This window comes from Euwallacea similis, chromosome 28, assembly GCF_039881205.1.
Source record: "Euwallacea similis isolate ESF13 chromosome 28, ESF131.1, whole genome shotgun sequence".
Lineage (NCBI taxonomy): Eukaryota > Metazoa > Arthropoda > Insecta > Coleoptera > Curculionidae > Euwallacea > Euwallacea similis.
In genome coordinates this window covers 283,280-308,498 of record NC_089636.1, presented here as the reverse complement: position 1 = coordinate 308,498, position 25,219 = coordinate 283,280, and the positions used below count along the sequence as shown (strand labels likewise).

Below are 25,219 nucleotides of genomic sequence, written 5' to 3'. Positions count from 1 at the left end.
TAGACGATAATTGGAGCAGAAGCACCCCTACAGCTGGACTAAAAATAGCATAACGGAAACCCTCTTAAAATTGCAATCCCCCTTTTTAAACCCCCACCATAATTCTACCACGTGCTCTATGGCAAAACACGTTAGGTAGGTATATCGATGGGAAGAGAAGCGGTGCCGATTATTCTCCGAAGCGACATATGCGGTGCAAGATGAACGTCGATAATTCCGAATTCTGGCAAGCTTTCGCTTTGCCCTGCATTTCCTGATAGTTTCTAAAGAAGGAAAACAACCAGAATTTCCTAAAATTACCTTGCTTCCGCACGGGCATCTCGAGGTAATCCTCGATCCTTCGAAAACCGTAGGAATCCAGTTCAATGATGTTTATGATCACACTTTTTATAGAGGAAACACTAACGTTCAATGCACTTTGATTTCCAGTTCTCGGCTATTGTCCTAAATGTTCCACTTTGGCGCTGAAATATCGACGTAACATTAGGTCCAGACGAAGGCCCAACGATAAAATCCGATAACGATTTTTTTAATTCACGTTTAAATGGTAATGAGTGCCCTAATTAAGCAAACAGTGTTATTTCACGATAAGGAGACGTCAAACTGCAGTGGATTCGAGGTGGGTTGATACGGCAACACTGCGGAGCGTCGCGACGTCGACGAAAGCTTCTGGATAAAATTAGTTTCCAGAGAAAGTGGGTGGTGTTGCCATCTTCCGGTCTGGAGTCTAAACTTTACATAAACGCCATAGAATCGCCCATGCGATAAGCTTCGGCAGGCTCTTTTGAGTGTATAATTTTATGATGTATGAACGACTTTAAAGACAGCAATAAAACTGAATTAACACCTATTTTACGACTTAAAATATGTATTACATAAATTTGGAGAGTCAAGAATTTTGTTTATGAGTCAATTTATATTTTGTTGATTTTCTATTCCTACACCAGTAAACTGCAAATAATGTAAGGAACGAACGTAACGTAATAATTACACATGGATGTGTGTAATGATCGTGCGTAATGATATTGTCATGACAACCGTTCGTCGACGCTTAGTTCTGGTATTACGTCACAAAACTTCCTTAAAGCAATTTCGAGTTCGTAAATCAAACATCAATAAAAAATCAAAAATGATTCCCAATTTACAGAATAAAAAAAACTTTGACCACCTGTAAAACGAAAACGAGTAACTTTTGCATAAATTTAGCTGATCTATTTTTTTACCCTCTAACAACCAGTAGTTACTTGCATCAATGTTTTCGGTCTCTATCAAAAAGTAATAGTAACTCTGATATATTAAATGGGACTCCCTGTTTATTATTTCATTTTTAGGTTCACGATTTCCTTCTGATTTTTTTATGCTTAATAATTCATATATTTATGTTAAGCAGTATTCGAAGTAATAATTAATGTTCTTATTTTCTTGTTGAAACTAAGGTTCTGAGAATACCTTTGCTTGAAAAATCCTCAAATTTTCCCTAAGTAGGGAAAATGGCGGTTAGACACTAGACTTGCCTAAAGTATTTTTTTGGCCAGAATGCCCCATATATTGGGACATACGCTGGAAGCCGATTAAATTTACTTTAAAATGATGTATCATATTTTTTTTCCCTAAACCGACATATGTATTTCAGTAACAAGTGCTATTTAGTGTGACGTCTCCAAGCACGAGATTATTTTGGCATTTTTGCGGTAGGCGGCTCTGGAATGTCGTCATGATGGTTGAAAACAATTCGATTGTCAATTGTTCGGATAATTGCGAATCGTCTTATCGATTTTCTTTTGATTTTATACACACATAACAATTCTTATATTTACCTCTTGCGTTTTGTAAAATAATAATTAATATTCTAATTTTCTTTTTCAAGCTAAGACCTCGAGAAAATCTTTGTTTGAAAAGCCCATGAATTTGCCTCAATTAGAGAAAATGGATCTATGTTGTACAGATCAAAATTAATACTTTTACCGTTAGATCCTAAACTGCTTAAACTGAGTTTTTTTTTATACAGGGTGTCCCAGAAATAAGTACCATAATTTCAACAAGTAACAGAACTCATCAATAGTAACAACTTTTGCCAAAGAAGTTTTTTTAAGTCACATTTACTTCCGGTATTTTTACCTATTAAAGCCACTCTATGGCACCGCTTATGGATTTAAAAAAAAATCCAAATACACACTGGATATTTTGTTGATGTTTTCTTATCGTAAAGTTTTTTTACTAACCGTGAGTCAAGCTCGATGCACCGCAAGGTTTGTATTGCTTACGATTGATACGTGTCGTTTCTGTTATTGTGTTAGTGTTTGAAAGTATTAAGAAATTTTCCTGTGAAATGCCACGTTTTACAAATAATGAATGGTGACTGAATGGTGACTGATATGTTGTTCGCTTATGGGGAAGCCCGTGAAAATTCTAATCGAGCTCGTAGGATTTATCAGGGGATTTTGTAGGTAAGTCAAAAATTTAAATTATTTTAACAGTAAATAACGTAAAACCCCAATAACCAGTAACTCCTTCTACTTAGCTGTACTAATACTGTAATTATATATAATAATAAAATACTGTAATTGACTATTCGCAAAAAAAGACATGCACATCAGAAAGCAGGCAAAAAATTCATTAGGCACCAATGCGAAGGATCCGAAATAGGATAAACAATTTTATATGCCATAGGCGGGTAACGGAATTGTAATAAATCTTTTAATGAATTGAATTGGAAAACTATACCTCTTACGCAAAAAGTGTACTTGAAAAAATGTTGCTTTTTACGAGTTCTATTATTGATTCAAATTATGGCACTTATTTCTGGGACACTCTGTATAGGACATCCCGTACATTAGCAAATGCGCTGAAAGACAATTCAAATTATTTTAAAACGATGTATCATGTTCCCACAACTTCACCGCGATATTTTGGTCAGTGATGCTGATGTGCTAGTTTGTGGAAAAAATGCGGTGGCTTGAATCCACATAGATAACAAAATAAGTTTTATGATGATGTTGTAAAACAGATGTTACTGAACACTGTTAGACAACTTTCCGCTCTTTTTCTTTTATTTTATTTGGGGATGAAACCTTACACACAAATAGGGCTGAAATTGCACACCATCCTCAATTAAAACTAACTGAGCAAAGTTCATTCTTTACTAAGGACTTAGACAAAAACGAAATAACAAAATAGCTGCAAAAACAGTAATAAAACGGTCCAACAAAAACCTTTTTGAGACAGAAATTCTTGTTTTTTCTAAAGGCTTAAATTACTCTTCTATCTACGCAATCAACCAGCTAGTGCTTTTCTTACCTAAACTAAATATGAGCTTTGGTATTTTTTAAATTTTTTAGTATTTTTTTGCCGCATGTGGCTTCCACATTTCCTCTGTTTCTAATTATGCGACATCATTTTTCTTAAAACACAAACATTAACCTATTAAATTCATTATATTATACCAATAGGAATTTGAGGTAACAGTGATCCAGGCGATAAAAAAACAACATTTGAGTGCGATATCCTTTTACTGAGAATAAGAAATAACTTGAAGAAATCTAAAAATATAAATGATTTGTCCAACAAACGAAGACTCATATCTACAAATGTAATAATAATCATTAAACCTACAGAATTGTTGTTGCAGACTTTTGTTCATATTATGCGTATGTCAATCGAAAGTATCATAAAAATGAGGGTGTCCAAAAACAAATGCATTCGTTTTGTTCACTCAGCCTTAGGGAGTAAATGCATGGCACTATCTAGAAATAATAACCTAAAAAAATCCATGCAAAGCGTTATAAGGTATAATTAATTATAAAAAATCTAAAAAAATACATTTAATACTTTTAACTGTCATGGTTTATGCGACTCACGATAATATTATGAAGGCTTAATTATTACAACGGATTTAGCAAATAAGAGTAGTACTTGGCTAATTCAAATCTTAAGAAGCACAGGGTTAAAGATCGTAAACAAAGGAAGATATTATACAATAATGATTTAAAAATATATACGATTTTATATAATATACGCTAGAGAACAGTCATCAGATAATATATACACACCTACCCCGACGTTACTTACTTTATACAATCACAACAGTTGAGACTATATTATTAAAATCCAATCGCCTTGCAGCAATCATCACAATTATTCTAAGAATTACTGTAATATCCAACGACGGGACTTATAATATACAAAAATACATGTAAGTAGCTTCCTTCCTAATTAATTCACAAATTTAATTTAACCAATTTGTGACTTAATGGCAGAGCTTATTATTTTTGATGGGATAGCTTTGGGAACGAAATTGCAAAATTTTAAAATTCCTGAAACATTAGGAAAAATCTGTATTAAAAATGTAGACTTGTGAAGGAGTACGTAAATGTTGGCCGTGAATGTAACAAATGAATAACTCAATAAATGCTTACTTACAGGAACATCAAGACCACGAAAAAAGGGAAACAGGTATTCAAAGTATTAATAGGAAAAATGTCTAGTAAAATAAGGTAAACATGCCGACCTAGCAGTAAAAGGATCTCATTCGTGAACGACTTAAATAAAATTGCAATTTTTAATATCTTTAATATATTTCTCTTTTTTTAATATTGTTTTGCATGACCTACCGGGATTTCTTACAATTTAAACGCTATTTAATTTAATATGCTGCTTTATCCGTTTTTTTTAAATATCTTCAAATGCAATTGAGATTTTGTAAATTTTAAAACGTTTTATTAGGCTCTAAAATGCACCTTTAACTAATATAGCTGTCTTTGCATCTCTTACCGTTTCAAAGACCTCTAGGCTGTTTTTTCTTATACAGAACACATTGAATACCTATTTCTGAACATTAAACGTAAATGGTAGCTCCAGCACTACCCGACTGCACAGGTTCAAATCAGATCACCCCGTATGATATCTGTCTTCGATCCAAATAAACCCATAACTGTTTTGTGATATCTTGGCAGCGTAAAAGTTTCCGTGTATTTTGTCATTGCGTAGGAAACTGAACAGTCCTACATAGGGAGAATGTAATTTGATATATGAATTTAGACAAAACGTAAGTTCACTTTTGATTATTGCAACAAGTTATTGCGTTTTGTACACACTTTGAATCGTACCAACGACCATTTACAAAAATTATGTTTACATACATCATTTCCTCTTAAAACCAGAATTTATATACAGGGTGTGACAAAAAAGTAGGCTAATCCGTTCACAATCATAGGCAGCTGTCTATTTCTTCATTTTTGAGCTGTTTGTTAATACATAGGAGGTCAAAGTAGTACATTCCAAAGTACTTTTTTTAAATAGATTAACTATTTCTCAAACCATTAATTTAATAGTTAGTACCTAGTTTTTGGGAACACCCTGCGTAACTAAAGAGCGGATGTCTGCCCGAACAACATATCCCGGTAACTATTTACAAGTTTTCATATATTGTCGCGACAACTTTTACCAGTACCGATCAATTAAACTAAAAAGGTGATGTTAACAGGTACCGTTAAACTGGACACCCTTAACTACTATGTACACGAATAAAAATAACTTAATGGCAAAATTGATTTGTCTTTTGACATTTCGTTCTAATCTCGCAAGTCGAAACCAGATTCTCGCAGATTTCGAGTTTGGCCAACCAATAAAATAACCATTAATAAAGCAACTTATATTTAAACCATAATCGGATCATCACAATCCTCTACGAGTTTTCCGCTGCCGTCCGACGAGGATTGCCTTTTAAGTTTGGGTAAGAGACTTGACTTTGAATCTCCGGATGATATTGATCTAACTACTGGTTTCGCCTTACTTTTCTCTCCACCTGCAAATTAACGACAAGGTGTTTGAAAAAAGAGTCAAGAGAAAAATCGATTTCATGGCTTAAAAAGTAAATGGGATATAGACCGTTGTCTATACCTAAACACACCTAAACATGTGAGGTCATCCAAACTGCCGTCTCCATCGGTAGATAACATATCGTCGTCCGAAGTGGCGTGCGTTAACGTGGGCAATGTAGATGTCAAATGTTCCTTTTCCTTTTGAATTTCTTGGATATGGTCAACGAGCAAATGTTCCTCGTCGTCGGTCTGTTGCTGCGATTGCTGATTGCTCGGCAACAATTCGTCCGGGGTGAATACTTTGGAGCTCCGTATGTTAGAAAGGCGATTGGTGGCGGCTTGACAGGCGGTGTCGAGGGTGTCTATGTCGTCTAATGTTAGACGAAGTTTTTTGAGCTGTACTCTGTAAAAATGAGATATCTCGTTAGAACTTTGTGTTAATTGGCGTTCGTTAAAGACTTAAGTCGAAAATCAGTCACTTACTTGATGATGGTTTCAATGCATCTCGTTTGACTGGTAATATCGTGTAAACTCTCTTGCGCAGGCACTCTCTTGTTAGTCCTCAATATACAGGGAGCGAAAACGATTGCCAACGATGATGCACTCATCCGATTCGTCTCCTCATGCAGCGCCACTCGCGCCAAATGGAATATCAACCGCTCCATCATATCGTAATTGGGCGCGGGCAACTTCTTCAGTATGTCGTACAGAGTCATTATTCGATCGTTATCGTTATCCAAGTTGGCTGCGGTGATGAAATTTTCGTAGTACTCGAAGGTAAGAAGAGGCTCAGCCATTTCGCGAAAAAAACCCTTAAAGAAATAAAAAAAAAGGTCACACAAAAATAAATATTTTAATAAAAAGACAGAACTTCCTGTCCTAATAAACTTTTTAACATCAAATCTGTGAGACGTTCTTCTTACCTTTAGAACAGATGCTAGAACGTGAACCTGATACTTCTCGAACTCCACACTATCTGGATTCTCATCCATTTGATTCTTGAGCTCAGTGATCTTTGACTTTACTCCCGACTTCCTATAAATTCCTTCCGTATACAGGCCTTTAACTTCTATGGTGTAAATCAGCTTTTCAATGACTAACGGAATTTTGCGTTCTTCTGTAACGAGGGAAGCCAACGCAACACCGAATATCTTTTTGTTGTCTCCGGGCTGCGCTGGTTCCTTTTGGCACTTGAGCGAGTTGACGCAGCACTTTTTGTGGCAAGTGAGCTTGCAGCTTTGGCACACGAAACCGCGTTCGATCGGCCACATGAAAAACGAGTTGCACACTTCGCACACAGTTTGAATATTAATGATTGTCTGCAAGAAGTTGTGGCCGTTGTATTTGTAGCTTTCAATCTTTCGCTTCTTTTCCTTCTTCCGTTTTTGTTTGCTCGGTTTCTCCTCCGACTTGGTCGTCATGAATTCATTCATGAAACCTCTGAAATTCAAAATTTGACAGAAATCGTTGTAGACAAAATAAATATTTATTTATATCTTATTCCAATTTTTTAAAATCTTGAGTCGCCATGAAAAATGGACGTTTTCCCCTGTAAAAGATAATGAACCGTGACCGAAGAGAAATTTAGCAAATATTATATTTTACTAGACATAGAATATTTTATTTGCTAAATCTAGAGCCCCTTGATTTGATTTAATGGTTTTACAGAGTTTCTCAATCATACAAGGTATTTTAAAAAGCCCTGCATTTTGAGGCATCAAGATTTTACTCAACAAAACAAATATATCTTTTAATTTACCTGAACGCATTGACTCCCAATATAATTGGGAAATTTTTAGTCTCATTCTCCTTCAACTCCCTCTGGCAGACCGTCTCCATCACTTGATTGAAAATACTAATAAGATCCTTATACCTAATGTTGCATGCCTCGATTCCGTTGTTCTTTGTCGCTGCACTGTAAATCTGCACCAAATTGTTTTTCAGCTCTTTCAACGCTAATTTAAACACTTTATCTACGGCGCTGGTTTTCCCTCCATCGGTATCGATTTGCATGATTTTCTCCGCAATAAACTCCTGCATTAACGTCAACTCCTCGGTACCAGTGATGATTTGATCAGTGCGATCCGTGAACTCTGATGTTCCGGTAAGGTTGAACTTCGCCTCTTCAGATTTGTTCATGTCGTACGGCGTTCGCGAGTGCTTCCTCTGTTTCCTTCTGCCCTGCTTCAAGTCACCGCCAGAACGTTGCGACTCGCAAGGAATCTCGAAAACGCTCTTGTTCTGAATGCACTTCGTGTGGAACAACTTCTTGCACGTGGTACACTTGTATCCTTGCGTGATAAACATGTCTAACTTCTGCTTGCAGAACGTGCAAGTATCGTCCTTGGATATTCGTGAGATTTTCCGGAAAGAGTGGCCTGCCAGGAAGAGATTATTGAAGTCGCTCAATTTCTCACTGTTTTTCATCGCTGGACTAGTTTCTATACCTAAAAAGTTGCGCAAAATTGTGATAAAAATGTTATAGAGCTGAGATATTCATGTACAAACCTGGGTGTTCGTTAATAAGTACTTTGGTTGCGGGATCACTGTTTCTTCTTCTTAAATCTAATTGAGAAAGATTGTTCTGTCTTTGACGTTTTGGAGTTAGCGATTGCTTGTTTGATCCTTCTTGAGCAATAAAGTTACCACTTAATCTACTGACAATGGGATGCAATCTTTTCTCGTCGATTGTACCCAACACGCCCTTATCGATGCTACCCGAGTCCGTTACCTACAAACACATTACTAATAATTGGTTCAGTCTAATGGTTGGAACATGCGAGAAATACGAATTAGGCAGTAAAAAACTTGGAATACCAAGTTTCCCAATACTGTAACAGACCAAATTAGACAATGTCGTTGACTCACCTCCTCCCCAAGACTCTTCACGTGATTTCTCTTCGACTTCCGAGTACTGCGAACTGGAGCTTCGGGCCGACCCAAAATTTCCTCCAGCTTATTCGGGGTGTGGTCAAACGGATAAATCGGGTCGGGCCGATCATCATACGCTTTGCTCGGCCGCCTGACGGGAAAGTTCCTCGAACTCCTCATGGTGTCGTTTACATGCCTAAAAATGGCCATGACAAAATAATAACATACGCAGTGTCTCTAATAGGGACTTAGCTATCGTTTTTAGTTGTAACAGCTTCTCTGCCTTCAAACCCAACTTACCGACTATCACGCTTCATGGCAGGCGCAGCCCAATTCACAGCCTGCGATCTTGTCAGTTGAGGTTTCGACGATCCACTCTCACACTCATCTGACGATGGGAATTTACCGAACCTTTCCGATGTCACTGGGGGCGCGGATCTCGTTGCTCCCGATTCCGATATTGTTTCGCTTGTCGTACTGGCACTGGACCACTGTTTGGTGATAGTGTCGCTGGTGCTAGACCACTGCTTGTCAAGAGAGGAAGCATCCGGTTTGTGTGTGGGCTGGCTCGGATGCCCCATCATTTGGAAATCGGAACTCTGTTGAGATTCGTAACTCCTCTGCGAATCCAGAGATTCGCCACTTCCCTTGCGCTGGGGTGAATAGGTGCCCAGATCTGAGTAGTCGAAGGTTTGATGCGATTTCGTGATGCGTTTGCGTGGGTCGGAGTCTTGAAGTGACCTATTAGTCAATTTTTTATAGTAAGAATAATCAAAATTTTATTAAACAAATACCTGTTGACTATGGTGAAGGTATCTAAAAAGTCTGAACAGTAAGATGGGTCCGAAGGTGAGACCACTGGCAAAGATGCGGTGGACCTTAAGGGTGATTTACCGCGGTTCGTCAAATCCACATCATCTTGATTAACACTGCTTCTACAATGTTTTGTACAAAATTTCTTTAAAAAAAAATACAAAATACTCACTCATCTGAATCGAATTTCCTCTCAGAATTTTCACCGCTTGCTTCATCTAGATTTGACACTTGATTAACTGAATTTTCAATGGAAATGCTATTTTTGACGTCCAGATGAGACACAACCATTTTGACAACCTACAAAAGCATTTTGGTCTGATTAAAGTCACACAAATATGAAAACGAAATAACAACAGTGGCCACGATGTTGTATCGCAAATCGAAGCGAAATTCAACAGCAGGAAGTAACTTTATGTCTATTGATTCAATACCAGCAGTCATATATTGGTCATTTTTATATTTCCGATTCTATCTTTTTACAGTTGTCCGTAAATACCATGCTCCGTTAGTTTGTTTTTTTCAGTTTAGCTTTTCTTTAGCTCAATTACGCCTTTACTGTAAGCTTTTCAATTTGAAACTAATTTATAATCAAAAATGGAACCCGGTGCTGTTACTTTATAAAAGGTGATTCGAGTTTCAATAGATAAATTTTACACGTCGAAATCTTTCGACTGTGAAAATGATTTCTATCAGTTTTGGAAACTATAAAGTTTCCTAGGAAATATAAGGAGTCCTGATATTAATTTTGGTTTGGTTACCAATTTCATACAAAAAATCGCCATTTTGGTTGCAAATTATGAAATAACGCCGTGCTGCGGAACAGATGCATATCGAGTAATTTTATTTAACATGGGCCTTTCAACATAACACAACTATACCTGAGTTTTCCGAGCAAAATGACCCATGGCCATCATCTGCCTGACTTTAAATCCCCTGCAATGGGCTTGGAATATGACCAAACCGGCCCTCAACTTTCTTAGCCACTCCCTCGCTCTATATTTCCTCCAAGTCTTTTGAATTTTGATTGCTGCTAATAATTGCTTAACAGTTTTCTTAACCAAATACATGCGACAATACGATTGTAACAATATCACAGCCTCCTAAAATGTCAAAGTGCTTGCAAACATAAATTAACTAGTGAAGCAGAAAAATACCTTCATTCTCAAAAATCTTCTTCTCTCTAAACACACCCGGAACCAGCGCTGAAGCGTAATAATACTGGACATGATTTGTTGGTGCAGTTTGCAATCCAGTTTGTGCTTTTCTGATTCGCGCATGAAAACCTTAGAAGAACCTGAAAAAACCTCACCTTATATGGCCTTTGTCAATAAAAAGCTATAGTCGAACTTACCTAACTGATAGTTATCTCTATTCAAATTTAAAGTCGCTAAAAAATTCCTAACATCCACTTGGGAACTTAAAAGACCTTTAGGGAGCAATATTCGATACAACTGGATGAATTCGTCGTAAGTTAACCTCACGTTGAAGCCAGCCTGTCTGATTCGTACGGTTTCCAACATGCCAGTGTATCTACAACAAATATGCTGTTTTATTAAGTAAAAGAAGAACACGACGTAACGGCAAAAAATCCAACTACATAAGGGTCAATAGACCAAACTACTATTAATTTAATACTATATATTTTAACAGGATAGAACCGAAAATACGAATCACTACCTACCTTAACTGCCTCTGAACCGTATCTTCGTCAAACGTATTAGGAACCTTATTGCTATTTGACTTGATGCACCGTATGAAAAACGGATTGGCCTGATTCAAAGTATCCATCAGAGAATGCAGACTCTGCTGGAACTGGGCAGCGACTGTCATGGGCTGTTTTCTAGCTTTGCTGAGCTGGTTCTGATTCATCGCGGTAATGCCGGTCCGGCCAGCCAAAGTTTTCACTGATTGTAGATTTTTCAGCCCTTTTTTACCCCTCTCGCGCGGCCGAAACGACTTATTCTTCCTGTTGAGACATAAAAAATAGTAATTGTGGAATATTACTTTATGACTTTAAATAAAGACATGCACACATCAACATGCTCATGGAGAGATGAAATAATGAGAAACACACGCTTTGATTTATTCGGTTAATTACAAAGTTCCACCACCATCGCCGCCACCAATTCGGAATTATATAATGAACCTACATTACAATTTGATTGGCCCGTTGGATAGCCCTTGCTTCATCTGGACAAAGCATTTTTTCTAAAGCATAAGAGTTCTGTAAATTGGCGGTTTCCCTGCGCAACTTTTCTTCGTCGTTATTTTTCGTTGGAACAACTGATCTGTTTCGTTGATAAAACTGAGGCCACGAGAGTCTGTTTGGAGAGGCTTCGTCCACTGCCCGATGAAATGGAGACGTCGTGTGTCGATGCTGCTTGCTGCAGATTTAATATTACTCGGATTATACTACGAGGGCTAATTGACCGAAAAAAAAAATGGTTCCCAAAAGGCCACCCCAACAATGGCTGAAACGCTAATCAAAAGCAAACATGCACACTGATATTGCATGCAAAAATTGGATGATTGTCGCCGCTCAAACTAAACTCCTGGGCAATTAGTTCGCGACACTCGGTTTTTGGAACCAAGTTTGAGACATCACTATAAAACGGTTCACCGGATTTTTTTCGAGCAAGACGAATCAAACCTATACTTTCATGGGGTGTCTTACGTAAGTAGGTCATTGGATTTTTCTATATATTCTGCCATTTCAAAATTGGTTAAAAAATCGTAGGTTGCGGAGCAATTCGCCAGCAGTTTAGATAATTAAGTTTAGTAACGTCTGGTAATTTATCAATGATGAAACATTCCACAGCTGTAAACCTCGAATGATTCTGCATGCCTTGGAACACTACTAACACTAGGAATAACCTGATTTAAGTACCCATCATAGGTACACAAATCTTGTTCAAATCTTAAAACATATAAGTATATGGATACCAGTAGGATTGTAAAACTCGTTACTAGTAAAGGCTTTAGCGCAGGAAGTAATGTTACAATAACCAATGCACGCCAAGCATTTACTAGTGGTAAAAAGACGCAAACTTAAAAACGAGAAGAGATGGAAATATGAAATTAAGAAATAGGTGTAAAAAAGTCAATACGTGTATAACCGAATCTGAACTTACGCAATTCGATTAATCGTGAGATTCACCGCAGATACAGTCACCAGATGGCTGCAGAATTCATAGACAATGTTTAGCAATTATTTGAAAGCTTTTAGAGAAACGCGAAAAATATATTCTCAAGCCCATATTAAAAATTTGTTATTACTACAAAACCCAAATTGCTACATTACTTCAAGATGATATTTTGCTTTCCAAAAATCGATACCAACTCATTTTTTATGCAATGCAAATCTATAATTTTTATTTCCTATTTTAAAAACGCTTTTTATTCGTAAAAAAACGAAATACAATTTACCTACCTTTTTTCGATTCTTGGTTTACACCAAAAAATGTTTAAAAATAGTGTTAGTGAAGAAAAAATCATATGTATAAATTAAAGAATTTAATAATATGCCGCGTTACCCGGAACTGAAAGTCATACATCATCTACGTTTTAACAAACCTTATTTTTGGTAATGGACAAAATACAGTAAAGAGTTATCATTAAAAAAGACCTCATGTAGATGTTGCAACTTCAGAGGCATGTCTTGGACAAATTTATCTGTTATCAGTTATCACCCAGATATTCGATAGTAAATAGCAAATAGCTTAATGAAAGAGCTACGTTTACGGTTCATCGCCTACAATTTTTAAAACATTTCAATTGTTTTAGCTACATGCTAATTCCCTTTAAAACCACCGAAGATGTTGCCAAATCCTTACTTAATTAAGTAAGACCTGACTCACCTAATGAGGTTTTCATTTGGCACGTGAACTCCCCGGTAACGCTGCTGTATGTTATTCCGATTTCCATCGACCCGGCCCTGTCGATGGCGCTTTCCTGCATCCCTGAAGGCGTACTGTGCTCTGAAAAATGCCCGGACAATAGCCCAACGGAAAACTGCCACTGGATCAACACCAACGAGTTCCCTAACAAAGGCCATCGAGCTGTTCTTCAACACGCCCACTATGTCTTGACGCATCAGATCCAAATTCTTTTCCCTCATGTCGGTTACCTAAACCAATTTTCATTGCTATGCGAACCACAAGTCATGTGATATTCTTACTTGATATTTAACCTTTCCAGCATAGTGCTCTACGATAAACGCAGCTTCCTTTTTCTGAGGCTTTTTGTAAAATCTGTTCTCCTTGTGAACCGTATTGAATTTTTGTAGCAACGTTTCAACTGTGGCGCCAGGAAAACTGTAAAAACCAGTGTTTTTAATTTAATCGCCAGAACTAAAACTATGTGACTCACTTGCACTGATCGTCCAAAAGACACAATAAACCATTCGGCTTTGACTCGATCAACTGCAAGCAGCCGGTGTTATCCATAAAATCGATATTCGTCCATCTAATGTCCTCCTTCCTATATTCCTCTTGCTCATATTTGAACACGTGCTGATTGAAATAATATTGCAAATGCTCGTTAGCGTAGTTAATGCACATCTGCTCGAAACTATTGTTGATGCCAAAATCTTCGAATCCGAAAATGTCTAAAACCCCGATGGAATTTCCTTGGTGCTCCCTGAAAATGCTCTACTGGAAAACAAGTTCCAAAGGTTTTCGAAAGCTACCTCAAGGTGTCCTTTTTCGAAAGTAGGGCATGGTTGACTTGTAGAACAATCCAATCAAAAAGTGCCCCATACAAACATTTGGCCATAGCATCTCGACTGGCTACCGCTTCAGGTAATCTAGAGAATGCTTTGAAGACAAATCTGCAAGCTAGTAAGATCACACTACGAACCTATAATTAATAACCAAAGTTTCTCCTGAAGCTCTGGCCCTTTTCGCCGTTAATGCTTGCATTAGAGTCTCCTGTTTAACCCGGAGCAACTCTGATATAATGGCCACAATTTCAGGGTTCTTCACTCCCACCGATTCGTCATGGTGATACGCCGACTTTTTCGGTTGAAATTCTACGTTGCCGAGGAGCAATACCGCTGACAGTACTGAGAAGAGGCGACGTTGCTTCTCAGGAGTGAAACCGACCATTTCCATTGATTGCTTTAACCTGATGAGCACAGTATCATTTAAAACCGCATCAACTTCGTGTATTTGTTCAGGATTTAACTCGATTACCCATCAGATGCAAAGTGCCTAATCTGGTCGACACCCGTTATAACCCCCTTTTCTATGTGAAAAAATTTTATGTTTCCATACGCAATAGAAAAGTTATTTTTAGCACTAGTTGCAAACTATACTTTTAATGGTTGGAACCGAAATCCAATTCGCATACGCCGTTCAATTATAATCAACGTGCAATCGTTTTCCACATTTCCCTTTACATTCATTAAAAAAAAAATGAAAGCCCTTTATACTCAATTTATAAATGAGATTTCTGACGTCACTCTATTGTATTCCCCATTACAGCTGTAAAGGAGTATCAAAATAGAATAAACAAGCGTCATTTGGACATTGTATACAAAACAATGTTCCAAGAAAATCACCGAATATTTTCCCCGAATCATTGAAGTATTAGAAAATTATTACAATGCTTCAGTAGGGTACAGAACAAGAATGCAAAGGAATAATAACAGGTAACTTGGAAAATATAGCAGGGAAACGTTGGGATTAACACACAATAAAGTAAAATAATATACAATTTTTGGCAAATACCTAGAGAATTCATAACTCTCATCCACATTATCCAACGCAGCACTGCACTTGTTCAAATAACAATATTTCTCGGGTGGCATGAGGTGCAACTGTAACTTCTCTTGTTCGTTGGCTCCGGCTAGAAGGTAATAAAAAACGTGGTAGTTTCGCTCATACCGGCCCTGCGAACATATCCGCGACTTCTCCAATAAGTACTTCTGAACCACCGCTCCATGGACCATGCCGTTTTCTTTGTAGTTTACTTGGATGAATTTTCCAAATCGACTGTAAATTTGTAGGAAAAATCCCAAAGATCTTAAATAATCTTTAAAATTCGCAATGAAATTTACCTGGAATTATTATTGTGAGCGGTCTTAGCGTTCCCGAAAGCCTCCAACACTGGTCCGGCACTAAGTATAGTTTGCTCCACCCCGCTGCCATGCGACCCCTTCTGACTGAGAGCAGTCAAATGGTGCAACAAAAAATGAGTGCTCTCAGTCTTCCCGGACCCGCTCTCACCACTTATTACTATACACTGATTTTTCCGGTCTTTCAACATGCAGTGATAGGCGCAATCAGCCACCGCAAAAATATGAGGAGGCAGATTCGGTCCCAGCCGCCGGTTCTGATATAGTTTCACATATTTCGGATTGTAGATGGGATAAAATTTGAACGGATTTAAGGCGATTAGTATCGAACCGACATAGGTGTAAATATGACCCGCCACGAAGCGTTCGCGAAGGTTCGCTAAGAGAGTTTGTTCGTTTAGATCTGGCAGCTGACAGAGATCTGGATATTCTCTGTCTTTCGGCTGATATAAGAATCTGCAGGAAAATATGTGCAGTAAAACTGTGGTACTGTTGAAAAAATAGCTGCACAAACCTGTGAAAATAGTCCTTGATAAGTTGTGGGTCCATGACAAACTGATCTCTCCATGAAAAGTCCACGATCTTCTCCCTCAAATAAAACCGATAAGAAGTCTTGTCAGGTCTGTGTTTTGGCCAAAGCATCATCAACTGAACGGGACTTTCCTGATTGGAGAGACTTCTCTCCTTGCATTCCTCACCAAAATCATCTCCAATAACCTTTAAAAAAATATCTGAATTCAAACTTCAGTCACATTACCATTCATTGATTCAAGAGAGTTCAATAAATAACACCTGAAAGGGTATGTTCGACACCTGAAGCGATAATATAAATCGATCTTTTAAAGATGATATATTATAGGCTACGATGATACACATTATAGATCAGCTCACGATCAGATCAGAAACATTAACAGTCACATCTGACCACAGTTAGATCAAGTTAGGTGAAATAGTACAAAATGAATGTGATAATATTTGACTTGACGGCAACTAAATCGTGATTAGGGTGTAATCTGACTGGTAAAGAAATTTAAAGCCAGAGCACCCGAAGTATACATCGATGTACATAGATTTGTTGTCGCTCAAGTAAAAAAAAAATGGATGAATCTGACTGTGAGTTAACTATTTTGAAAAGAAGGCTCATCTTCATCTATAAATAATGGGGGAACAGTATGAAATTAATGGAATATTGTAACTTGGCACTGATACTGTTTGTAGTGTTTAATTAATCAATTCTAATTTGACAATACACATCTACAACCAAAATAAAACACTCTCTCTTATCCACGCATTTTGTATCAAACTAAATATGATCTGGCACCGCTACGACGATCATCAACAAAATGACTGTGCCGCTTTGTTACATGACGATCTCACTTTCCGTTACCCAAAAAGAACCCATCGACATAAAATACAGGGCAACTTTATATTGCATCATCGCTTTCCTAGAAAATCGTAACTAGAGCATCAGAATATTACTTTGGTATACAAACTTTCGCTCAAATTAAAAAAATAAATAAATAGGGAGTTTGACTGTGCGTGACCATTCTTTTAAAGAAAAAGGCTTGAGTTCATCTGTAGAAAATGAGACGAGCATTCTAATAACTTCAATAATTGAAAAAGTGAATGTTTACCACGTATTTCTAAGTCGCCATCTCGTCAGGAAACATTTTATTACGGCCACTCTACATATAGCGTATTTGAGATAAGGACGTCCAGCATGGAGATCTTCTAAACGATAATAAATACAAATTTGGATAAGAGGAAGAAAAGTTGCACATTCACAAAAAGATCTGTAAAATTATCGTTGGTTTTTTAATTTTGAAAAATTAATTTTTTATTATTATCGTTTACAAGATCCGCACGGTATGTACATATTAACAAATCCCTTAATAAATATTTTTATCTGGATTACTACAGCCACATTTTCTTACCTCTGCCAACTCATAGGATGTGTTTTCATTCAGAGAGAGCCTTTCTACTATACATGAAACAATTTCTTCTGAAGTGGTCTGCTTGCTGGCCTCCACAGAAAGCGCCTCATAAAGATTACTTAAGGCACCCACATAAACCTGTCGACACAAAGTAAAAAGTGTTGTTATATTATAATGTAGATAATTACTGTTGCGGATTATTTTCATTGTATTAATTGCAACCATATGACGATGTGTTGGGTCTTGGGAAATTTCGAAGGTCTTACCTGTAAAATATATCTATTGTTTTCCATGGTCCAAGTTTTAGATTGGCCTAACTACTGAAATATGAAGGTCTATCTGTCTTCCTGTCTGAATCATTTTCTGAAAAAAAAAAGAGATAAATTTACCAATAATTAAACATTTAATTTAAAATTTTTATTAATCCGGAGATCTAGCGCGTCAAAACTCCTACAACGTGGATACTACCCACTTTTTGTTACCCTGTAGGTTTAGGATGCTTTCTTTTATTTATCTACACGTTTCGATTAAATCGATCACTGATATTAGCTACTGCCGACGCGCCGTCGTCCAGCATATGATTCATTGGTGTTAAACCATCAATTGGTCAATTATCAAAATCTCTTGATAGATGTAGAATGCGTTATAAATTGAAACATCAATAATTAAAGAAATTCGTCGATGAATAAAAGAAAGTGCCCACAGTAATTTAGTAAACTGTGAGTACAACAAATATTTTTTCAACTATCACTTATACCGAACATTGCAAGAAATTATAAATTTCTTAGCATGAATAAAAACAACTCTGATTCCATTAGCTACAAAGAAAGTTCTTTAATTCATTTAATTTAAGTATGTATTAAAAATATAGAATATCAAAATATTGTTTTGGTTGAGAGCCAACTAAGATTCATTTCATTTTTAGGATTTAGGTCTACTGCCTCATTTCAACATATATATTTTTATTTTTTAATTTGTTTTCTTATTTTAATTTATTATTCCTTTGGTAGGTATTTTGGAATATTTGTTAAAAAGAAGTGTTCAATTGTAGTTTTCAATGGATTGCCTTGCAATACTTGTTAAGATATAGCATCATGTGGAGTAACTTTAATGATACTGTTCAAGACATGATGTAAGAGTGATATTTAAGTAATATAATTTGGAACAATGAAGATCTGACAATTAACAAATATTCTACCATTAATTAAACTTGAAATATACTCTAAATATATCAAACTTGAGAATATGATGTCAGAAATTGATAATGACTGAGATACCAAGTGATGCAGCTAGTAAAAAAAGGTTGAGCCTAGGCCTAGACAGGTTGCATTAAACTTTTTTAATTTTTTTTAGGTTCAACTGTCCCCACGAAACCCAGCTACCTAAGCCACCAGGGTAAATGACAACATCAGTTTGGCTGTAGGCTGTAAGTATTTAAGTTAGTAATGAAGGTAATCCTTGACCTTGAATTTTGGTTGAAATTGGTGATACAGTAATCAATGCCAACATCAAGTTCTGAATTATATACTTTACCCAAATATCATAATATTTATTGGTGACATGCAAGTGCAAAGCAAAATCTCCCATATCATAAAAAATTTTTAAAATAAGAGCATAAAAACACTTAATAAAGCTTGTCAGATTTAAAAAATCAAATATTAACTAAACCTCCCTACATTTACACACTTAGTACTTATTATTAATACAGCCCTAAGAAACATAGTTTATAAATCTAACTACCATTGTAAGGTATTCTTGCAATTTGAGGTTAAAAGCTTGAAAATTAGGAAATTTTAGTTAAAAACAGTTTTGAGATACACATTTTAGTAAGTGATTTTCTTCAAATCAACTAGTTAACACAAGGTATCCTAGGACCTCAGCAATGGTTAATGCTATTAACATCAATTATAGCTATATCACAGATATCATAAATCGTTAAAAGTTTGGAAATTAGAAAAATATAATTATTTTTTTGTAAATGTTATCTCCCCATAACTCAAAAATGAAAAGAACATGACCAATATTTATGAGAGAAACTTCTTAAAAACAACCTTTTTTAACGAGTCCCAAAGTCTTGTCAAAAGACCTAGAACACTTTGTATATAGTTATGTGGATTATGGATGAAACAATGTGTTGGTTTTGTCTTCTCTTAAGTACAATGACTAATGGCATGCAGAATTGCTCATGCCAATTTCCTGCTATTGATGCATTTATATAGCACAGACTTAAAGAACTAAAACTCAACAATAGATACCTACTTAATATCTGTAAAATTTCTTTGAAATTTTTTAAAAATTTTATTTACAAAACAGAATCAAACGAAATGCTTAAACACTACAAAGAAAATTAAATTATTATAATAAAATAATCACTTACCTATCATCTAATGATTCTATTATCCCTCCTATCAGAGCATTGGGATTAAAGGGAAAATCACAATAAATTTTTAGATATTAATTAGCTAGGGTACTGGCCAAAATTTGCAATTTCTAATCGCTGAGAACTGTTAAAGAGCCCTTTGAGGGTTGATTCATGCAGCTAGGGCTAAATGTCAATTGGGGTCACATGTTGCATGTTCAACGGGCAAAACAACAACGGAAAGGCCCTATTTATTTTTAATATGCGGTGCGAGGACACTTAATTGCCCTCAAATGAAATTGTTGAAGAAATCACTACAAACGGAATGAGGAAGTGCACATCAAAAAGTTCAAAAGAAGGAACGTCGGCTATAAACAACGAGAGAATATCGACATCTACCGTTTCCGAACCCGCCCATACGACAACGAACTGTTATTTTATCTAATTAAAAAGGGGCTTTCAACTAATTTTAAGTCATTATTAAACTGCGGAACTGAGTATTTAAGTTTAAAAAAATATTATTAGGGCCGATTTCGGCCCAAAATTTGGTAAATAGCTTCGTACGTGAACACTATTATTTTTTTATTTCAGTAAATGATAAAGGAAATCGGCGTACGCCGTTGCCAAGTTTTGGAGATACGGTGGCACGAATTCTACTTGTTCAAAGTATTATGAAAATTATCTACCAAACTGGAATCAAGGTCAACAATAGCGGACTTGGGTCTTGAAATGCAAATCTACAAAAATTGTAGAATTACAGCTTTGAAGACACCCATGAAAACTACAATGAAGACATGACATTTATGACATAGGAACCTTGATTTTGACAGTGTTGATAACCGTAAAGTTGACAGATCTTCAATATATAAAGGTTTTCAATTATCAATTTTATAATAATTTGAACCATACCAAACAAAACGATTCTGGTAAAAAGTACACTATATCGATGTCAATAATGTTAATTTAAAAAAAAATGTTCTTGTCAACAGCATTAACTCTAAAACGCAAATATACGTAAATTTGATGTATCATTTTTTTTATTGAAATATATCGTGACAAATATGAACGCTAATAATCTGATCGCCCGATCTTACCATGAGCAAATGTTATTCCTTGCTTCATTTAATTACTCTTAGTTTGTGAGTGAATCTCAAGTAAATCGATTTGTAGTAAAAAATTGATATATTGCAAGTTTTATTCAACCATTCTTCACCTGCAGAATATTTTGGTTAAGGACATATAGCATTTTTTTACTTCAATTGAACTAGTTATCGATACGTTAGTCAAACTTCTTTTGCTCAGTAATTTAATCGATAGTTAACAATAACGATGCAATAGTTCTAAGTGGAGCAGAGTAATGCAAATTGTCAATTTGTAATTCTATCCGTCAAATAGCTAACACAGATGTCAAAGTCAACTTTGTATTTATTTATTTTTGTTATGGTTATTTGATTTTAAAATTTTTGCGCTTTTACGAAAAATCCAAATTTTTAAAAATGCTTAAGTAAATCTTCCTCTAGAATAAAGATGTGATAGCATTGTTACGTCTATTTTATCAACAAGTGATGCTTACTACACTACATGTTAGTAAAAAGTTATTAACATGGAGCCCCACAGCGGTTACGTCTTAACCTTGGCAAACAGCATAATTGGAGTAAGCATTTTGGCAATGCCATATTGTTTTAAACAATGTGGAATCCTTCTGGCAATCGTACTGCTTCTACTAACGAGCATAATCTCCAGACTGTCATGCCACTTCCTGATAAAATCTGCCATAATGGCCCGCAGAAAGAATTTTGAGTATTTAGCATATTACATATTTGGAAGCCCTGGCAAATTCACCATCGAAATCGGTATTATTGGTTTTTTAATAGGAACATGTATTGCTTTTTTTGTTGTAATGGGAGATTTGGGACCAGAATTGGTCTCAGAGATCACCAGAGGAGGTACTTCAAAGACTATGAGAGTGTCCATTCTGATAGTGTTGACGTTATTTTGTGTCCTGCCTTTGGGGTTTTTGAGAAACATAGACAGTTTAGCTGGAGTAACAAAGGCAACAATAGGGTTTTATTTTTGCTTTGTAGTAAAAATAGTTATTGATGCAATTCCTCATGTGTTTCATGGGGATTGGGTTAAAAATGTGGAATTTTGGAGGCCTTCTGGTATCTTGCAATCCCTACCAATCTTTTCCACTGCACTGTCTTGTCAAACCCAACTGTTTGAAATTTACCACATAGTGCAGAATCCAAGTTTAGAAAAAATGAACCAAGTTATTAATAGTGCTGTAAATATTTGTACTGTTGTTTACCTTTTAGTGGGCCTGTTTGGTTACATTGCCTTTGTTAGTAATGACTTTAGCGGTAACATTTTATTGAGCTTCAGTCCTTCTCTTTTAACGAATATCATTAAAATGGGTTTTATACTATCTGTAGCATTCAGCTTCCCACTGGTAATATTTCCATGTAGAGCAAGCTTAAATTCTCTCATATACAAACAAGGCATCTTGGAAGGTACTACTGACTATATTCCAGAGGCTAGATTCAAAGGTCTTACTTTGATAATAGTTTTTGTGTCCTTAGTAATAGGGATTTTAATACCAAATATAGAATTTGTTTTAGCTTTAATAGGCTCTTCAATAGGAATTATGATCTGTGTTCTGTTCCCAGTTATATGTTTCATATCCATTTCACAAAGAAACACTAATGAAAGGCTACTTGCTAAATTTATTTTATTTGTTGGGTTCACACTTATGGTTTTAGCCACATATGAAAACTTACATCATTTGAGTAAGCCCCACATATCACCTGTTAGAATTTCCTCTCCGTCGCCTGAGAAAGATAATGAAAAAATAAATGAAAATGTTAAAGAACTAGAGGCATTTAACAACTCTATTGTGACCCCAGTGGCTGGCTCAGAAGTTAGACATGAGCCCCCGCAGCCAATAGAGCCGTTAGAATCTCAACTTGATTCACAAGACAAGCCCAAAATTGAAAATGGCAACAGTAATTTGTTGGTAAAATCGAATGTTGGTGATAAAAAAGAAAAAGAGGCAGCAAAGGAGGTAAAAAACAATGATAATGTGGATATTGAAGCAATCAAAAAAGAAGAAAAAGAGACTCTTCTGGAACAAAATTCTGAAGACAAAGATACCCACCTAGAAGAACATAAACTCCTGATAGACAAAATTCAAAAACAAAACGAGGTTCAGCAAGAAATCGTTAAACAACAGAAGAAGTTGATTGAGGTGATTGAAAAGCAGCAAGAGAAAAAAGAGCATGAAGAGAAACTGGAAGCTGAAATAAAGGCTGTAAAAGAGATTGAGAGCATTGCTTTGAAAGCCATAGAAAAGATCAGTGGTGATATGAAGCAAAACGAACAAATTGTGGCCAAGCTGGAGAAAGATGTTCTTAAGAAGCTTGATGCAAACGTAGATAATCAGAAAAACAGTTCTGAGATGAAACCGCCTGCTAAGATTCAAGAACTGAAACTTATGAACAATATGTTAAGTGCAAAGATAAAAGAGAATAACCTTACTAATGCAAATATTGACAAAATGACAAAAAGTAATCAAAACAAGGACAATGCCCCAAATTCACATGCTGTAGTTGAAAACCCAGGAAATAATAAACAAAAACCGAAAAACGTGGAACAATCAACAAACGACGCATTAAAAATCACTAATGATAGTGCCAAATTAAGTCGGGAGTATCTCAAAAACATGCTTCCGTTACCTTTAGCTGCTTCGGGTATTAATCAAGCCCAATATGTAAGGGGTGAAAACCAAAAGGCCGAATTAAAGGAAGGTAAAATTGAGGACACAAATATTTCCAACCCAAAAGAATCCTTTAACATGTTAAAGCGAGATATTTTGGCTTTTATTCCCTCTAAGTCTAGAAGGTAATTTAGCAGGCAGCTTTTCATTAATGAAGACTAATTTAGATTGGCCGTTGCTGAGATGTAATTATTCGTTTTGTGTTTGTTACCGAGTACGGTAAGGGTATGGTAGTAATTGCAGGATTGTACAGGGTATTCAATTAATTAAGACAATGCTAAACGTTTCATTTTTCATATTGTGTAGATCGAGCGCTGGAACTGTATTATTTTGTAGTGCTGAATTTTTATTTTATCAATTATTGTTAAGTACCAGTCTTAGATGTTACCTATTTGGCTTACTCCGCGAATATACTCGCATCATGAACTGACTGATGTTTCAGTATAAGAGGTTTCGTTGATTTATAATTAAACTAAAGTTAAATAGAGATGGATCATATTAACGAGTCAGTTAAATAGTGATGTCAAATGTTATTATTATTTGTTACATTAATGTATATTTTTATAAAATAAAATCTTAAAATGATTATTTTGTTTTTTTTTCCTCCATTGTGCAGGGTGTCTATTTTTCTCTCTGAAATAATGCAAGTTATGAAATCGGTTAATGTGCTAAAAAGTTTCATTTTTAACTTTGTGATTCTCAAGCTATTTTTACAAAATATTCCCTCCAGGCCATCAAAAGCGGGTCGGCAGGCGTCGGTACCCGCTCTGGTGCCTTGAATTAAAATTAGATTTTTAAATTCACTACGTCAAAGCGGGCATATTTCATACTTTTCCACGCTATAGCTGCCCTGCTACAAATGATTCAATAGTAGCAAAAAAGGATTTTTTGAGCGATAAATAAAAATTTATGCCAAAACAATCGCTTCAGGTGACCTTTATGCCGTTCGTTAAAAAAAAAAGTGAAAAAAATATACAGATAAGAGGCATTTATTAAATTGGGTTGATAATTATCCCTTGTATTGTATAGTGATTGAATGGTCAATTAGTTGGGAACTTTAAGTTTTCCGAGTAACAGCGGTATCTTAACTTCTGCTAACTTGGGGAATATTTGCATACATTAACGCAGATGGGGTTTGTAGCTAGTTGGGCACAGAATTGCTTTATGCATTGTCTGGCCAATTAAAGGAGCGATTATAAAATAAATGAATGAAAATTTTCCTTTTTTCAACAAAATTTAAATCGAGACATCATCAGAACGGAAACACTATACAAGTCTCACTTGGAACATAGGAATTGTGTAAATGGGAGAAGGATCGCTTAGGGTTTAATATATATCCAACAAAGATCAACGAAGTGGGTTGAGAGACTAGCAGTTGAAGTGGGCGGAGTCAGTCCACACCCAATTGCCAGATCTCTGACCGTTTCATGATATTTACTGATAAAAGTTCTAGTGATAGATTAAAACAATTTGGAATTTTTACCTATTTATAAATGATTGCACATTTTCACGTTATAGCATAACTTAGTTGCATCATTAATAAATAAGATGATCTGAATTCGCTGATTTTTG

The 25,219-nt window shown here is 35.9% G+C and overlaps 3 protein-coding genes and 1 long non-coding RNA gene across 9 annotated transcripts in view; 2 read left to right on the top strand and 2 right to left on the bottom strand.

The window, feature by feature from the left end:
- The window catches only part of dlg1 (discs large 1), a 162,553-nt gene extending 161,954 nt beyond the window's left edge, over nt 1-599 (bottom strand). The window contains exon 1 of the mRNA XM_066403265.1: nt 301-599. Within this exon, the coding sequence (XP_066259362.1) occupies nt 301-319 (19 nt within the window). The 5' untranslated portion in view covers nt 320-599. The remainder of the gene's footprint in view (nt 1-300) is intronic.
- Nucleotides 600-2,004: 1,405 nt separating this feature from the next.
- Nucleotides 2,005-20,570, top strand: LOC136417527 (uncharacterized). Its single transcript, XR_010752822.1, has 3 exons — nt 2,005-2,447; nt 18,870-18,942; nt 20,467-20,570. It is a non-coding gene; the product is annotated as an uncharacterized lncRNA (long non-coding RNA).
- LOC136417526 (unconventional myosin-IXb-like) lies at nt 3,491-20,460 on the bottom strand. 6 transcript variants are annotated; one of them, XM_066403249.1, is made up of 26 exons: nt 19,894-20,460; nt 17,783-17,879; nt 17,517-17,654; nt 16,097-16,299; nt 15,565-16,038; nt 15,236-15,499; nt 14,364-14,630; nt 14,194-14,310; nt 13,875-14,144; nt 13,684-13,819; nt 13,364-13,632; nt 11,657-11,890; nt 11,188-11,472; nt 10,858-11,036; nt 10,661-10,800; nt 10,385-10,606; nt 9,676-9,803; nt 9,485-9,625; nt 8,991-9,431; nt 8,688-8,886; nt 8,328-8,550; nt 7,579-8,266; nt 6,743-7,259; nt 6,303-6,631; nt 5,899-6,222; nt 3,491-5,803 (listed from the first exon to the last, which is right to left on the bottom strand). In XM_066403249.1, exons 2-26 carry the CDS (start codon nt 17,807-17,809, stop codon nt 5,788-5,790), a joined length of 6,231 nt encoding a protein of 2,076 aa, XP_066259346.1. In that variant the 5' UTR covers nt 17,810-17,879; nt 19,894-20,460; the 3' UTR covers nt 3,491-5,787. The 6 variants fall into 6 exon arrangements, with proteins under 6 accessions (XP_066259346.1, XP_066259347.1, XP_066259343.1 ...); XM_066403250.1 differs by lacking the exon at nt 11,657-11,890 and adding an exon at nt 12,638-12,685 and having other exon boundaries at nt 5,909-6,222; nt 19,894-20,459; XM_066403246.1 differs by having other exon boundaries at nt 5,909-6,222; nt 19,894-20,459.
- A 733-nt stretch (nt 20,571-21,303) lies between the features above and the next one.
- LOC136417409 (putative sodium-coupled neutral amino acid transporter 10) lies at nt 21,304-24,113 on the top strand. The gene has a single exon (XM_066403086.1). It carries the CDS (start codon nt 21,479-21,481, stop codon nt 23,774-23,776), a length of 2,298 nt encoding a protein of 765 aa, XP_066259183.1. The 5' UTR covers nt 21,304-21,478; the 3' UTR covers nt 23,777-24,113.
- The last annotated feature ends 1,106 nt before the right edge of the window (nt 24,114-25,219 follow it).

Bases quoted from the DNA above. Each gene is read 5' to 3' on its own strand.
- LOC136417526 (XM_066403246.1), bottom strand. From the start codon at position 17,809: ATGGAAAACAATAGATATATTTTACAG. The intron at 9,804-10,384 runs GTATAGTTGTGT...ATGCTTTTGTAG, and splicing joins ATTTTGCTCGGAAAACTCAG to GTTGTCAAAATGGTTGTGTC. The intron at 8,887-8,990 runs GTAAGTTGGGTT...GGCCATTTTTAG, and splicing joins GCCATGAAGCGTGATAGTCG to GCATGTAAACGACACCATGA.
- LOC136417409 (XM_066403086.1), top strand. From the start codon at position 21,479: ATGGAGCCCCACAGCGGTTACGTCTTAACCTTGGCAAACAGCATAATT.